Source organism: Plecotus auritus, assembly GCF_963455305.1.
Source record: "Plecotus auritus genome assembly, chromosome: X".
Lineage (NCBI taxonomy): Eukaryota > Metazoa > Chordata > Mammalia > Chiroptera > Vespertilionidae > Plecotus > Plecotus auritus.
The window spans coordinates 131,804,123-131,820,533 of record NC_137784.1 but is presented as its reverse complement, the minus strand read 5'-3'; the positions used below and the strand labels follow the sequence as shown (position 1 = coordinate 131,820,533).

General features: G+C 54.0%; 1 protein-coding gene across 8 annotated transcripts in view; it reads right to left on the bottom strand.

Moving 5' to 3' along the window:
• Positions 1-16,411, bottom strand: part of ATP2B3 (ATPase plasma membrane Ca2+ transporting 3) — a 76,884-nt gene that overhangs the window by 22,591 nt on the left and 37,882 nt on the right. For all 8 annotated transcript variants that reach the window (XR_013959812.1, XM_080653812.1, XM_080653814.1 and 5 more), the window contains 7 exons: positions 12,619-12,853; positions 8,491-8,670; positions 8,238-8,325; positions 7,244-7,350; positions 6,460-6,651; positions 3,693-3,906; positions 1,472-1,683 (listed from right to left, as the gene is read on the bottom strand). Coding sequence is in view for 7 of the 8 variants with exons in the window: in XM_080653812.1 (XP_080509938.1) it covers positions 1,472-1,683; positions 3,693-3,906; positions 6,460-6,651; positions 7,244-7,350; positions 8,238-8,325; positions 8,491-8,670; positions 12,619-12,853 (1,228 nt within the window). In the remaining variant the exon portion in view is untranslated. The remainder of the gene's footprint in view (positions 1-1,471; positions 1,684-3,692; positions 3,907-6,459; positions 6,652-7,243; positions 7,351-8,237; positions 8,326-8,490; positions 8,671-12,618; positions 12,854-16,411) is intronic.

The following is a 16,411-nucleotide window of genomic DNA, read 5'->3' as shown; positions in this document are numbered from 1 at the left end:
AGAGGCTGTTGCTTTTCCCAGGCAGATGGGCTCAGCGGATGAACCGCATTTCCAGCTTCTGTAAATTTGATTCTTTAACATTTACGCTGCGTGCATATGCTGGACACGCCTTGTTCTGGACAGCCAGGGGCACACCAGAGTCACCTCGCCAGGCCCCCTGCTCCCTCATCGCCTCCTTCTTGAGAGAACGTCTCCACCTAGTGGCGAATTTTTAAAATACCGACCAACCACCTCCACCACTGGGCTCACACTTCAGGCCACTGTCCCCCGCCCCATTCACGCGGGGCCAGGTTCCACACAACCAGGGACAGCCCTCCCCGCCCCCCAACCCCGAACCCTAAAATCACTTGCACTAGCCCGTCCTCAGCCTGCTCACCCCACCTCACAGCTCCTCTTTCTTTAAAAAATTTTTTTAAACCTTTATTGTTGCGAGCATTACGGATGTTTCCTCTTCCCCGCTTTTGCCCCCCTCCACCCGGTTTTTGCCCAGCCTCAGGCCTTCACCCCCCTATTGTCCACAGACAATGCATATATGCATATAAGTTCTTTGGTTAATCTTTTCCCGCCCCCCTCCCTTTCCTCTGTCCCCCCCCCCTCTCCCTCAGCCTCCTGAATGGCCCCGGTGGCCTCCATAGCGGGGCAGATCCCCCCTCCAAGAACTGTGAGGAACAAGTATTCTGGCCTGTGGGCCTCACTATATGTCACATGTTTTATGAATATACCCTCTGTTCAAATGCTCAGCCCTCCTGGGAAGCAGACTGGCCAGCCTGTCGCAGCACTGTGGCAGGCAGAGGCCTGCGTGTCAGCACTGGGGACAAGGGCACCTCCAAGGGAAACAGCCGTGTTAGAAATGGCCGTGGCAGACCCAGCGGGACCTGTGAGAAGGTCAGGTCTGAGGAGGCCCCTTGAGCCCTTGTGGATCCAGCAGCTGGACCCAGGGTGAGGCCTATTTTGATTCTAAAGAAGCCATGACAACCCTGGCCGTTTTGGCCCAGTGGATAGAGCATCTGCCTGTGGACCGAAGGGTCCCGGGTTCATTTCTAGTCAAGGGCACCTTCTGGTCAAGGGCATATACCCTGGTTGCAGGCTCCTCCCCAGCCCGGATCCTGGTCAGGGTACGTGCAGGAGACAACCAATCAATGTGTTTCTCTCACATCAATGTTTCTCTCTCTGTCTTCCCCTCTCTCTTCCAATCTCTCTAAAAATCAATGGAAAAATATCCTTGGGTGAGGATTTTAAAAAAAGGGAAAAAGAGGCCAGGCTGGCCGATGTGGTTCAGTGGTTGAGCATCCCCAGTGTGGGGCATGCAGGAGGCAGCCGATCAATGATTCTCTCTCATCATTGATGTTTCTATCTCTCTCTTCCTCTCCCTTCCTCTCTGAAATCAATAAAAATATTAAAAAATAGTAAAGAGGCCAGTAGCAGGGGGACATGCTCCCCACCTTTCCCAAGAGTGGGCCACTCCCCCTACCTGAATGGCGAAGGTGCCCAGGACGATGGTGCAGAAGATGGGGTTGCCAAAGATGCCATGGAAGACGTTGCGCTCGCCGTGGATCTTGCGGGCGTTGATCTCGTTGAAGAGCTGCATCATGACGAAGGTGTTGAAGATGATAGTGTAGTGCTCCGAGGGCGGCGAGTGCAGGGGCGCGTTCCTCCCGCTGTCGATGTCGAAGAAAAGCTCCCCTGTAAGCCAAGGGCCACATGAGGGGAGCAGGGCCCCAAGCCAGGCACAGCCCTGACCCCTTGGCGAGACAGCCAAGGTCAGTGGCAGGACCTGGGCAGGGGTGAGGGTCACATGCCTGGATTGTGGGCTCGATGCCCAATGTGAGGCGTGCAGGAGGCAGCCAATCAATGACTCTCTCTCATCATTGATGTTTCTATCTCTCTCTCCCTCTCCCTTCCTTTCTCTGAGATCAAGAAAAAATATATATTTTTTAAAAAATAAATTAAGTCCTAGCTGGTTTGGCTCAGTGGATAGAGCGTCAGCCTGCGGACTGAAGGGTCCCGGATTCAATTCTGGTCAAGGGCACATGCCTGGGTTGCAGGCTTGATCCCCAGTAGGGGGAGTTCAGGATGCAGCCGATCAATGATTCTCTCTCATCGTTGATGCTTCTGTCTCTCTTTCTCCCTTCCTCTTTGAAATCAATAGAAATTTTTGAAAAACAGAAAACAAAGAAATGAAGACAGAGCTCTGGCACATCTTTTCTCATTTGCCTGCTGGGTCGAGTTGGGGGTGGGCTGGGAAGGACTCAGGGGGCTGCAGGGTGGAGGGCAGCCCTAGGACAAGGCAGCTGGGCTAGGCCCTTGGGCAGGCCACGGGGCTCCTGCTCCCAAGAAATCATAGAAAAGCTCCGCAGAGGGTCCCCAGATACTGACATTTGGGGGGCCCCGCTGTGACTCCTGCACACTGAGCTTTGATTCTGCTCCCAGGAATAGGGGCTGAAAACCTCACCTCACCAGGCTCTGGAGTGCTGTGATGGGGACCCAGGCCACCCACAGTCCAGGGTCACAGATACATGGGGAGCACCCTGGTGTAAGGGAGAGAGGCCACAGACACACAAACCAGCAAACCCACCCCCGATATAATGAAAGGAATCTGCCCTAGCCTATTTGGCTCAGTGATTAGAGCATTGGCCTGTGGACCGAAGGGTCATGGGTTCGATTCTGGTCAAGGGCACATACCTCCGTTGCTGGCTCAATCCCAGGCCCTGGTCAGGGCGCATGCGTGAGGCAACCAATCGATGGGTGTCTCTCACATGGAAGTTTCTCTCTCTGTCTCTTCCCCTTCCCTTCCACTCTCTCTAAAAATCCATGGAAATATATCCTCAAATGAGGATTTAAAAAATAATAATAATAAGGAGTCTGCTCCACAGAGCTTACCCAACACAGAAGAAACTCAGAGGAGGACTGGACAGCCAGCACTGGCACCAGGCTTCCCAGGAGCCAGTGTGCTGGAGGGCTCGGTGCCTTCCACGTCTGGGCTGCAGGCACAGCCAATGGCTGGGAGCCCTGTGATTATCGCCCTGAGCACCTTCTGCCCAGCCTCTCCCCATCAGTTCTTCCCTCTACTGTCCACACTCCTGTCTCTGTCTCTCTCCCCTCCTCTGCCCTTGCCCCCTTCTTGCTTTCTGACCCTCTCCTCTTTCTCTTTTATCCCTCTCCCTTCTCTCCTTCCGCTCTTCATTTCCCCTTCTGCTCCCCCTCCTCCTCTCTACCCCTTTTCTCCTTCCTCCTTCTTCCCCTCTTCTCCCTTCCTCTTCTCCATGCCCCCTTCTCTCCCCTCCAGCCTCCCTTCTTTGTGCCCCTCCTCTACCCCCCTTTCCTTTTCCTACCATTTCCTCCTGCCCCCTCTCCCTCTTCCTCTCCCCTTTCTCTCCTGGTCCTCCTCCTCCCACAACTTCCGGCAGAGCGCTCTGGTCATTGTCTCCTGGAGAAGCAAACAGTCATGGGGTGAGTGGTCAGATGGGCGAGTGACCTTGTCTAGGTGGAGCATTGGACAGTTTCTCAGCGCCTCAGGGGCCTGTGACACCTGGGTGGGGCATATGCAGAGAGGGGCAGCAGGGAGGTGAGGGCCAAGGGGTGGGTCCTCCCTGGAAATCGGGTCCCCAGGTGCTCATCTGTGCCTTCCACCCCCAGACAGGGCGGGAGCCCAAAGGGCCAGTAGCAGTGCAGTGTGCCCAGGGCCAACCTACCCACGAACAGCAGCGTGAAGATGATGGTGAGCTGGTAGGCCGCGTGGCCCAGAATGTTCTTCATCATGGTTCGGGAGATCAGGGGCTTGTCCCGGCCATATGGCTTCCTCAGCAGCAGCGACTCTGTGGGCGGCTCTGTCGCCAGGGCCAGAGAGGCAAATGTGTCCATAATCAAGTTCACCCACAACATCTGCACGGCTTTGAGAGGAGAGTCCTGTGGAGAGGAGGCAGTCACCCCAATGTGGTGCTGGAAACCCTATAGGCCCACAGCTCCTGGGAAGCAACTGAGCTCAGGGCAATATTACTGGAATTTTATTCAAGTGAAAATGCAACAAATTCGACCTTCCTATAAAATGCGACATCTCCATTCCTGTGTTTCCTTTTTAAAAAAACATATATTTTTATTGATTTCAGAGAGGAAGGGAGAGGGAGGGAGAGAGAAAAACATCAATGATGAAAGAGAATCATGGATCGGCTGCCTCCTGCACACCCCACACCTGGGATGGAGCCCACAACCCGGGCATGTGTCCTGATGGGGAATCGAACCATGACCTCCTGGTTCGTAGGTCAATGCTCGAACACTGAGCCATGCCGGGTGGGGTCCATCCCTATGTTTTCTAAGATTAGTTGAGAGTTTTCACTGGGCTGATTCCTGCTCATAAAATGTTGCCAGTCTCCTCTTCTTACCTGCTGGCAGTGATCTAGAAGGTGTGGCCCAAGTTGTTAGCAGGAGATTGGCAGTTGCCCCAGCCTGTGAAAGAGCCTGACTAATGGGTGGTCTCCCAGTCCCCTACACTCGAGGAGCAGGAAGAGTCAGAAACTCTGCACCAGGCCTTCCTTCTCTTCCTCATCTCTGAGTTGTTGATTAAAAATAAGACCCACAGAAGCTAGACACCAAGAACCACATCCTGTATGATTCTGTTCTCATGAAACTTCCAGAACTGACAGATCCACAGAAACAGAAAGCAGATGAATGGGTGCCTGGGGCTGAGGAAGGGGAGAGTGGGAGTGGCTGCTTAGCAGGCAGGGTGATGAAAAGGTTCTGGAATGAGAGTGGTGATAATTGCATGACATTGTGAATGCACTAACAACCACGGAATTGTACACTTGTAAATGGTTAAAATGGCGATCACGGTGCAGTTTGTTATGTGAATTTTATCTCAATAAAGAAATCTCTGGCCCTAGCTGGTTTGGCTCAGTGGTTAGAGGGTCAGACTGCAGACTGAAGGGTCACCGGTTTGATTCCCGGTCAAGGGCAGATACCTTGGTTGCCGGTTCCCCAGTCAGGGCGCGTGTAGGAGGCAACCAATCGATGAGTCTCTGTCACATTGATGTTTCTTTCCCTTCCTTCCTCCCTCCCTCCCTCCCTCCCTCCATCCCTCCCTTCCATTCTCTCCAGAAATCAATGGGGGGAAAAATCCTCAGGTGAGGATTAAAAAAACACACACCAAACCACCTGGCCAGCGTGGCTCAGTGGTTGAACATCAACCTATGAACCAGGAGGTCAGGGCACATGCCCGGGTTGCGAGCTTGATCCCCAGTGTGGGGCGTGCAGAAGGCAGCTGATCAATGATTCTCTCTCATCATTGATGTTTCTCTCTCTCTTTCTCTCCCTCTCCCTTCCTCTGTGAAATCAATAAAAGTGTATATTAAAAACAAACAAACACAAAACCTCTGAAAGTGAGACAAGTTCTGGACACTCACTAATGGGGAGAAGTGGACTATTGATAAAGGTGAAGAGGCTCCTTCAAAGGTTAAATACAAGTTCCCAGAGGCCCCAGCACTTCCACTTGTAGGTCTAGAGTCCTCAAACTTTTTAAACAGGGGGCCAGTTCACTGTCCCTCAGACCGTTGGAGGGCCGGACTATAGTTAAAAAAAAAAAAACTATGAACAAATTCCTATGCGCACTGCGGGCCCGGGACGAGTCGGCTGCTAAGCAGGACAGGCAGCGGCACCCGGCGGGCCGGATAAATGTCCTCAGCGGGCCGCATGTGGCCCGCGGGCCGTAGTTTGAGGACCCCTGGTAGACCCAGCAGAACTGAAAACGCCAGTCCACATAAAGCCACATTCATGCGTGCGCACAGCAGCGTTATTCACAGAGGTGCAAGCAACCCAAGTGCCCATGGACGGAGGGATGGGCGCACGACACGCTGCGGCCATACAATGGAACATTATTCCGCCACCAAAAGGCATGAAGTCTGGATCCATATAGTACAGTTGGACCTTGAAAACATTGTGTTAAGTGAAAGGAGCCAGACACAAACAACCGCATTGTTTGATTGCATTTATGCGAAATGTCCAGAATAAATAGGGAAGTCTGTCCAGATAGGAAGTAGATTGGTGGGTACCAGAGGCTGGGGGAGGGGGGAGGGGGAGTGCTTGCTAATGGGTACGGGGCTTCCTTTTGGGATGATGGAAGGATTCTGGAACTAGATAGAGATGATAATTGCACAACACTGTAAGTGTACTAAGTGCCACTGCATTGTACGCTCTCAATTAGGGATTTTTTTTGGTATGCGAATTTTATCTCAGTAAAAATTAAAATCAGCAAAGGAAACACCTGGCTCTCCCAACCTGGAAGCCTCAGGTGGGAGCTCTTCGCCTGCACACTCCTGCCAGCAGGGTCCCTGGGCTTGCTCTCCGCACTGGGGTCCAGATGTACGGGGCAGGTGGGGCCTCAGAAACCGGCTGCCTCCTACAGGCCCCAGGGGCTGTGGGAGGGAGATCCCAGGGTCCTCCTTGAGCAAGGCGGTCCGCAGTGCCCACCTGAGTAATGCAGGCGCCCGTGAAGGCCACGATCACGGCCACCACGTTGACCGTCAACTGGAATTGCAGGAACTTGGAGATGCTGTCGTAGACGTTGCGGCCCCACATGACTGCCTTGACGATGCTGGTGAAGTTGTCATCAGTCAGGATGATGTCTGAGGCCTCCTTGGCCACGTCAGTCCCTGCGATGCCCTGGGAGGCGCACACACACAGTGTCCATGAGCCCATTCCCCACCGCCCTTCGATCACCCGGCCCACCTGGCTGACTCCCTGCCGTTCCCTCCCAATGGGGCTCCCCACAGCTGGGAGCAGCTCTCATTTCATCAACATGTCCTTGTACCACAAACGGCAGCCTGTCTCACAGCTTTGCTCATAAACAAAGAGGGCGGCCCTAGCCGGTTTGGCTCAGTGCATAGAGCGTCGGCCTGTGGACCGAAGGGTCCTGGGTTCGATTCCGGTCAAGGGCACGTACCTCAGTTGCAGGCTCTTCCCCGGCCCTGGTCGGGGCTTGTGCAGGAGGCAACCAATTGATGTGTTTCTCTCACATTGATGTTTCTCTCTGTCTCTCCCTCTCTTCCACTCTCCCTAAAAATCAATGGAAAAAATATCCTCAGGTGAGGATTACAAACAAAACAAAACCAAGTGGTCATGATGAGCCAGAAGGAAATCCAGGCATTCCGCAACTGGCCTTACCAGTAACTCCCAGGTTCCTGCATAGAGCTGATGTCCTAGAGACACAGGCCCTGCCAGGCATGGTGAGCCGGGTGGGCATCGGGTGGCTTACCATGGCGAAGCCCACGTCTGCCTTCTTGAGCGCTGGCCCGTCATTGGTGCCGTCCCCGGTCACGGCCACCACCTGCCGCTGCTCACCAGTGGTGCTGTCAATGATCCCTGAAACACAGCAGGGCCCATGTGACCAGTCCGGGGCAGCAGTGGGGGGGTGGGGGTGGGGAGGGAGGGGGGCGGTTGGCTCTGAAAACCCTCTGGGATTTTGACTGTGCCTCCCACCCCAAACCTCTGTGCTCAAGTCTCTGTGCCTTGACTGGGAGCCCTGCCCCCTCCTCCCGCCCAGATCCATCACCCAGTGAGATGATGCAGGGTGTTGTGATTTGGTAGAAGGCAGGAGCCCAGCCCAGCCGGTGTGGCTCAGTGGTTGAGCATCGACCTGTGAACCAGGAGGTCAGGGTTCAACTCCTGGTCAGGGCACATGCCCAGGGTTGTGAGCTCAGTCCCCAGTGTGGGGTGTGCAGGAGGCAGCCGATCAATGATTCTCTTTCATCATTAATGTTTTTCTCTCTCCCTCTCCCTCTCCCTTCCTCTCTGAAATCAATAAAAAATATTTTTTAAAAAAAGAAGGAAGGAGCCCAGCACCATGTGACTTGGATAAATGTCTCCCTCTCCAGGGCCTCAGTTTCCCCATCTGTTACCAGAGGCTAGGCTCGACTGCCATCTTCCATTCACGTTGTTATCCCAGAGAAATGGAGGACTGAGCTCTGGTATGTCAGCCCTTTGAGGAGCCTCCATTGTTTCCCAACGAGTAAGCTGAGGTTCAGGGAGGGCCAGTGTCTTGCTCGGAGACACAAGCCAACTCTCCAACCGCAACGGGTCCTTGGCTCTGGACCACGTCTTAGGCAGGCCCTGGAGACCCATTTGGGAGCTTGGCTTTGGGTGTCAGGGAGCAGAAAGCATGCAGGGGTGACAGCCACACCCAGCCAGCATCATGCCCCCCGGGGCAGGGGCAGGGGCAGGGGAGAGTGAGAGCGAGCTAGCTCCATTACCTTTGACCAGAGTGTGCTTGTCTGTGGGAGATGATCGGGCGAGGACCCTCAGCTTGGGCCACACCTTGTCCAGACGCTCTTGTTCGATCTGGGAGGGGGAAGCACACAGCCACTGCAGAGCCTGGCGGGCAGGCAGGGCTGAGTAGAGGCGGTGGGGGAGGGTGGAGAAGTGGCCAGAACCCTGGACCTGGACGGAGCCGAGCTGAGCCAGCCGCGCAGGCCCCTGTAGAAGGGCAAATGGGCTGAGAACTACCTCGCCTTTCTCGTTGCGGATCCTCCGGTTGAACTCCTTCCCCTCCAGGCACAGGAAGTCCTCCCCGGGCTGGATGATGCCGCACTTGGCTGCAATGGCCCGGGCTGTGTTGATGTTGTCCCCAGTTACCATGCGGACTGTGATGCCAGCACGCTGGCATTTGCGGATAGCTTCAGGGACCTGGAAATGACGATTGAGGTGGGCGGGGCCATCAAGGCAAGACACTGCTGTGTCCGGGCTTTCCTGCACCCAGATCTGCAGCACCCCCTGCCCCCACCCCCATGGTCCTGAGCAAGGACTTCTGCAGAGGGTGAGACCTGGAGAAATCAGGGAGAATGGCTTGTATATTCTACCACTGCCATCAGCCTAGCCCAGTGGTCGGCAAACTCATTAGTCAACAGAGCCAAATATCAACAGCACAAAGATTGAAATTTCTTTTGAGAGCCAATTTTTTTAAACTTAAACTTCTTCTAATGCCACTTCTTCAAAATAGACTCACCCAAGCCGTGGTGTTTTGTGGAAGAGCCACACTCAAGGGGCCAAAGAGCCGCATGTGGCTCGCGAGCCGCAGTTTGCCGACCATGGGAAGGGCGCCTCCCTTGGTCCCTCAGCCCGCATCCTCCTCAAGGTGCCTCGTTCACTGTGCTGGGCTCCTGGGACCGGCAACGCCTCCGATCTAGGCCCTGACACAGCAAGCAAGGCTGGGAGAAGCTACTGGAAGCTCTGTCTTGCTTGGGTCACTGTCTGAGTTGTGGATGGAAAGGTGACTATAGAAGCATGCCAGCTCCGTCAGCCTCATTTTCCATTGTGATATATAGGGACCCAGAGCTGCTGAGCTGGGATCAGCCCTGGTGACCAGGCCAGCTGGCATGGTGGCTGTCAGTTAGCTCCGGAAGAATGAGAAAGGAACCTCTGTCCCCCAGCCACCCTGCCAGACAGCAGGGCCGACTGCAGGGCTGTCTCTTTGGGCCTGACTTAGGGCAGGCTCCAGGCTGTCAGCTGGCTGGTGGCCACCCTCTGAGCAACTCTCTCACTCATCTCTCCCCACTTTTTTAAAAAAACAATATGAAACCTAAGACATTTAGAGTTGCAGGTTTTACTACTCATTAGAAGAAATGAAACATTGCTTGGTTACGTAGCATACATTTCCATTTTCAAAATATAATACTAGCCCGGCCGGCATGGCTCAGTGGTTGAGTATCAACCAGGAGGTCACGGTTCAATTCCCAGTCAGGGCACATGCCTGGGTTGCAGGCTTGATCCCCAGGGTGGGGCGTGTAGGAGGCAGCCAATCAATGACTTTCTGTCATCATTGATGTTTTTATCTCTCTCTCCCTCTTCATTCTTCTCTGAAATCAATAAAAATATATTTAAATATATGTATATCTAGATTCTGGAAAAGAGAGTGGAGGTGCTTCTGCTCCCAAACCAATGCGGAGGGGGCTCCAGAGCCCAGAGGCTACAGGGAGCTCTGAGCAGCAGGCTCAGGGCTCAGGAAATTGGATTAGGAGGTTAGGCCTAGTAGGCCTGTGAGATGCCCGGATGCAGCCTGGGGACCTGGCTGCCTGCTCTGTTCAATGGACCCAGCACATCCACCTGATGGATGCTCAGTGCTCCCAGCCGAGACAGAGGCCGTGAGAACAGGCTGGGCCAGAGGAGAGAGAGCGGCCAGGCCTGGGAGCCCAGGGACATGGGGGTGAACTGGGCCACCAGGTGGTGGGGATGCGACAGCACAGCTGGGAGACCACAGGGGCGGTGGCCTGCAGGTGGACACGACCTTGAGAGGCCCCATATGCTGGTGGCCCCTGAGATCATGGGGAGTGGCTATGATCTCAGCCAGGGAGAGTGGGCATGAGAAAGAGGGGGGACCGAAGCCCAGTCAGAGGGGCTCCACTTCAGGGCTGTGACAGTGACCAGGAAGGGGGCTTGCCTTCCGCACCCCTAGTCATGTGCCTCAGGGACAGCGTCTGCTCTCTGCAGCTCGTGGGGTGCTGGACGATGAGCTACCAGGAGATACTCCCCTTCTAGGGAGTTCCCTCCAGTCCCTGAAGATATCTGGAAGCCACCCTCTGCTGCCACCAAGTGGCCATGATAAGCCTTGCTCCCCTGCTCCTTGCAGAGGGAGACCCCTCCCTCCCAGGGCACCCTCTCCTTCATCAGGCACTGTCCTTTCTCACTTGCCTCCTTGTGGCCCAGCCCGCTCACCATTAATACAGCCTGCCTCCAGACTCCTTGTGACCTCCTCCCAAGGGCTGAGACCTCAGTCCTCCTCTGGCTGCAGTCATCTGGGTCCCCAAGGTTTAGCAGAGACCCATCCACCCTCCTGCCTGCACCAGCACCAGGACTCCCCGCTGGGCCCCGGGCCTCACTCCTTGGCCCCCACCCCACTGGCTGGTCTCTGCAGGCCGTCGCCTGGCCTCCCCAGCCTGACCTTGGCAGCGCCATCTGCTGTGCAGACTCTCACTCAGCCTCTCTCAAGCCTGAGATGCTGTTCCTTTCCCTGGACCCTGTCACCCAGGTTCCTTCTAGATTTTTTGTTGTTGTTGTTAATCCTCACCCAAGGATATTTTTCCATTGATTTTTGGAGAGAGTGGAAGGGACATGGAAAGACAGAGAGAGGAACATCGATGTGAAAGAGACACATCGATTGGTTGCCTCCCGCATGCACCTGACCAGGGCTAGGGATTGAGCCTGCAACCGAGGTACGTGCCCTTGACTAGAATCAAACCCGGGACCCTTCAGTCCTCAGGCCAACACTCTATCCACTAAGCCAAACTGGTTAGGGTGGCTTCTGGATTTTAAACAAGCAGCCATCGCCCTAGCCAGTTTGGCTCAGTGGATAGAGTGTCGACCTGCGGACTGAAGGGTCCCAGGTTTGGTTCCGGTCAAGGGCATGTACCTTGGTTGTGGGCACATCCCCAGTAGGGAGTGTGCAGGCGGCAGCTGATCGATGTTTCTCTCTCATCGATATTTCTCTCTATCTCTCTCCCTTCCTTTCTGTAAAAAATCAATAAAATATATTAAAAAATAAAAATAAAAAAATAAACAAGCAGCCATCACTGGCAGCTGCTACAGCTGGGCCTTCATTGTACCCTTCAAGGCACTTATGCCCAGGTTCCGGATTTTCTAAGATGAAAATTTACCACAATAACAACATCCCACTCTGAGAAGGATACTGAACAGGGGCAGGGCCGGGCCTCACCCCACCCATGTGCAGCCTCTCGGGGCAGTTCCATGTGCCCCCGTCCCCCCACTACGGTGGATTCATTGGCGCTTCTGTCAACAAGCCAACTCGGACCAGAAGATCTGCAAATACACCTAAGGTCTCCAGCCTCACATCTATGACTCAGCTTCAGTTTGATCAACAAATATTTCTACCAGAACTTAGGGCTCCTTGGGCCAGGGAATCAGGCCGGAAGAGCTCCTTGCACTGTGTGGCCAAGAGCTGTTTCACACTCACACCCTTTATCCGGGCAAGTGGCTGAGGAGGAAGGGGAGGGTGGGCTGGTTATGACAGCATGGAAATGGCCTTGGCCAGGGCCCTGGGAGCCAGGGGGTATCATCTTCCTGGGTCTGTGATGCACTCAAAGGCGCTCCAGCCTCTGGCAGCATCACACAGCCCCAGAGAGCTGGGTGGAAAAGTCTAGAGCTGCCACTGTACTGTAGGCACCTCCCAGGAAGTCAGGGGGGACACCTACCAGTCCTGTGGGTGTCACGGCTGTCGAAGTTCTAGCTGCCACCCTCTCTTACCTGGTGGGGGCAGAGCCTGAGCAAAGCATGGAGGCCAAGCAGGAGGGGCCTTCCAGCGGGCAGGACAGAGCCCCCTACGGGTGCAGAGTGAGAGGTCAAGTGCGCTGTAGAGGCTCTGATCTGGGGTGTGGTGGCTGTGCCCCTGGAGGACCTGAGGCTCTGTCATCACCCACCTTTCTGGACTCCTGGGGGCGACCAGTTTGCTCTACCTCTAACTCTGGCAGGAAGGGGTGTGACAGCCCGGAAGGCAGCAGAAAGAGGCGGTTCTCTCCTTCCATTTAGGTCCAAAGGCCACACCCTGGGGGCCAGATGGGAAGAAGGGCTGCCCCTCCCCCAATCCCCACGCCCAGGGCCTATCCCAGAGGAGAGCCTGGCTACCTCAGGCCGCACGGGGTCCTCGATGCCCACAATGGCTATGCAGGTGAGGTCACCCACAACTTCATTCTCATTTTCCCAGTCTGGCTCCTGGGCGGCAGAGAAGTCCCGGTAGGCGATGCAGATGGTGCGGAGGCCATCACAAGCCATCGGTTCAATGATCTTCTTCACCATGTCGTCCCTGTCCCTGGGGCGGAAGCTGCGCAGTTCCCCGTTGCTGTTTAAGATGTTGGTGCACCTGTGGCAGAGACAGAGCAAGGGGTGATGAGAGTCTGGGTGGGCGTCAGTCTGAGCCTCCATCCAACTCAGCGGAGGCCTCTCCAAGGAGGGAGGCCCTCTGCTTGTGTGGGGCCAAATAGTGTGCTCCCCCAAATTCATGTTTTTCCCAGAACCTCGGAATGGGACCTCATTTGGAAATAGGTTGGTTGCAAAGCTGAGGTGACACTGGATTAGGGTAGGCCCTCAGTGCAATGACTGGTGTCCTAATAAAAACCCTACCCGCCGTGGCTCAACTGTTAAGAGTGTTGGCCTGGGCACTGGAGGATTGTGGGTTTAAATTCTGAGGGCACGTACCTTGGTTGCAAGTTTGATCCCAGCCCCTGGGCCAGTCGGAGCATATGTGGGAGGCAACCGACTAATGTGTCTATCTCACATTGGTGTTTCTCTCTCTTCTTTCTCCTTCCACTCTTGCTAAAAATCAATGGAAAATTAACCTCACACCTTGGGTGAGGATTAAAACACACACACACACACACACACACACACACACACACACACACACAGAACAGAAGAGGACACAGAGATAGAGACCCACACGGGGACAAGGCCATGTGATGACGGAGGCAGAGACTGGAGTGATGCGTCTACAAGTCAAGGAATGACAAGGACTGTCAGTGGCAACAGAAGCTGGGAGACACACGAAAGGACCCTTCCCTGGAGGCGTTGAAAGGGAGTGTGGCCCTGGCCACATCTTGGTTTCAGACTTCAGGCTTCCAGAACTGGGAGAGAATAGATTTCTGTTGTCTTAAGCCATCAGGTTTATGGTCTTTTGTTCTGGCAGCCCCAGGGGCTGAATGTAAGATAGGAGACCCCTGGGAGGCTAGAGTGCAGGGCTCATCACAGCCCCTCACAGACACCATGGCTTTAGGACAGGAGTGTGGCACATTGGCCAAAACTGAATGCCAGGTAGTGGGCCATGACAAGGCAGCAACCTCGGGACGAGCTCTGGTGACCCTGGAAGCTTCTCAGAGGGCCAGGATGGGGAGAGCTGGCAGAATTCAGGTGTAGAAGAGGAAGGAGCAAAGAAGCCAAGGGCCCAGAGGCAGGCGTGCTGGAGGAGGGGTGAAGGAGAGGAACTGGCTGATGAGGCCCGGGGGAGCCATGATCACAGCAAAAGCTGGCACGGATTCACTCGTGTAATTCTCACAATACTCCCAGGAGGTAAGTATTCCTGTTATCTCCATGCTACAGGGGAAACCGAGGCCCCAGGTGGGGGAGTAACTAGTTCACGTTCACACAGCCCAGTTCCCAACTACAGCCCTCTTCAGTACTTCTCCAAATCCAGCTGCTACACTCAGTAGGACCCAGATGGGATGAGTTCAGGGAGGAGGTGGCCTTTGAACCATACTGGGGAGGCTGTGCATGTGGAAAGTTTTGGGGAGAGCATTTTGGGTGGGGCAGTGGTCAGCAGAGGTCAGGACACAGGCTAGGGGGGCGGGGGGCTCTTGGTCATCCTACCGGTTCTGGGAGCCCCGGATGTCCTGCTGAGGACTACATCCTGAAGGCCCTGGAAGGCTGGCTATGCGCACAGAGGCACAGTAAGGTCTCGCTTTAGCTTAGAAGGTGGCTCTATAGTTGCCCAGCTGGCGTGGCTCAGTGGTTGAGCATCGACCTGTGAACCAGGAGGTCACAGTTTGATTCCTAGTCAGGGCACATGCCCGGGTTGTGGGCTCAATCCCCATGGGGGGCATGCAGGAGGCAGCTGATCAGTGCTTCTCTCTCATCATTGATGTTTCTATCACTCCCTCCCTCTCCCTTCCTCTCTGAAGTCAATAAAAAAATATATATATATACTTTAAAAAAGGCACCAACATCACCAGTCTTTAGGGAAATACTAATCAAAACCACCAGGAGATCCCCCTTCACATCCCTAGGATGACAATGAGGAGGAGGAGGAGGAGGAGGAGGAGAAGGAGAAGAAGGAGAAGAAGAAGGAGAAGGAGGAGAAGGAGAGGGGAAGAAGGAGAAAGGGAAGAAGAAGAAGAAGAAGGAGAAGGAGAAGGAGAAGGAGGAGAAGGAGAAGGAGAAGGAGGAGAAGGAGAAGAAGGAGAAGGAGAAGGAGAAGGAGAAGGAGAAGGAGAAGGAGAAGGAGAAGGAGAAGAAGGAGAAGGAGAAGGAGGAGAAGGAGAAGGAGGAGAAGAAAGTTAACACAAGTTGGTGAGCATGAGACGTCGGAACCCTCCTGCTTGCTGGTGGGATGTAAAATGGTGCAGCTGCTGTGGAAAATACTATGGTGGTTTCTCATTAACCTAATCACAGAATTACCATGTGAGCCAGTGATTCTACTCCTAGGGATATACCCAAGAGAAGTGAAAACACGTGTTCAAACCAAACTGTACAGCAATGTTCAGAGCAGCATGATTCATAGTAGCCAAAAGGTGGACACAGCATAAGTATCTGTCGTGGATGAGTGACAAACCAAATGTAGTCTATCCATGCAATGGAATATTATTTAGCCCTAAAAAGGAACGGAGCAGTAATCCATGCTATGACATGGATGAACCCTGAAAACATTATACTTGAGTGAAAGAAGCCGAACACAAAAGGTCATAGGATTCCATTCACATGAAATGCCCAGAATAGGCAAATCCATAGAGACAGAGAAATTAGTGGTTGCCAGGGGCTGGAAGGGGGGGATGGGAGTGACAGCACAGGGTTTCCTTTGGGGGTGATGACAATAGTCTGCAACCGCATAGTGGTAATGGTGCACACCATTGTGGATGCATTTAATTCCACCGAACTGGACACTTTAAAGCAGGGGTGGGGAACATCTGGCCCGCGGGCCATATAAGGCCCATGAAATCATTTGGTCTGGCCCTGCCAAGGCATTAGGGGTGAGTTAATTAAATGTTTGACCAAATACAGCAGGCTCATATTTTTCCTTTTAAAAAAAATACATATTTTTATTCATTTCAGAGAGGAAGGGAGAGGGAGAAAGAGACAGAAACATCAATGATGAGAGAGAATCATTGATGGGCTGCCTCCTGCACGCCCTGACCGGGAATTGAACCGTGACCTCCTGGTTCATGGGTTGATGCTCAACCACTGAACCACACTGGCTGGGCAATGCAGGCTAATTTTTAAGTGGATAATTTTGTATGACCCTCAAATGATATTATAAATATCCAAATGGCCCTTGGCAGAAAAAAGGTTCCCCACCCCTGCTAAAGTGATCAAAATGGCCAATTGGATGGTACGTCTACACTGAGTGGACAGATTATTATGATCTCTGAACGCATAATAATCTGGCCACTCAGTGTGTGTGTGTATGTATATACTAGAGGCCCGGTGCATGAAAATTCATGCACTGGAGGGGGGTCCCTCAGCCCGGCCTGCCCCCTCTCACAGTCCGGGAGCCCTCAGGGGCAGTAGGCAACCCGGTGATCAGGGGAAGGTGATGCCCCCATCACACCTCTGCTGCTGCCACTGCCGGCAGCGCAAGCCTTGGCTGGCCCTGGTTACCTGAGCCTTGGGCAGCCCTGGGAGGCTGGGCAGCTACCATCTGAGGCTTGCCTGT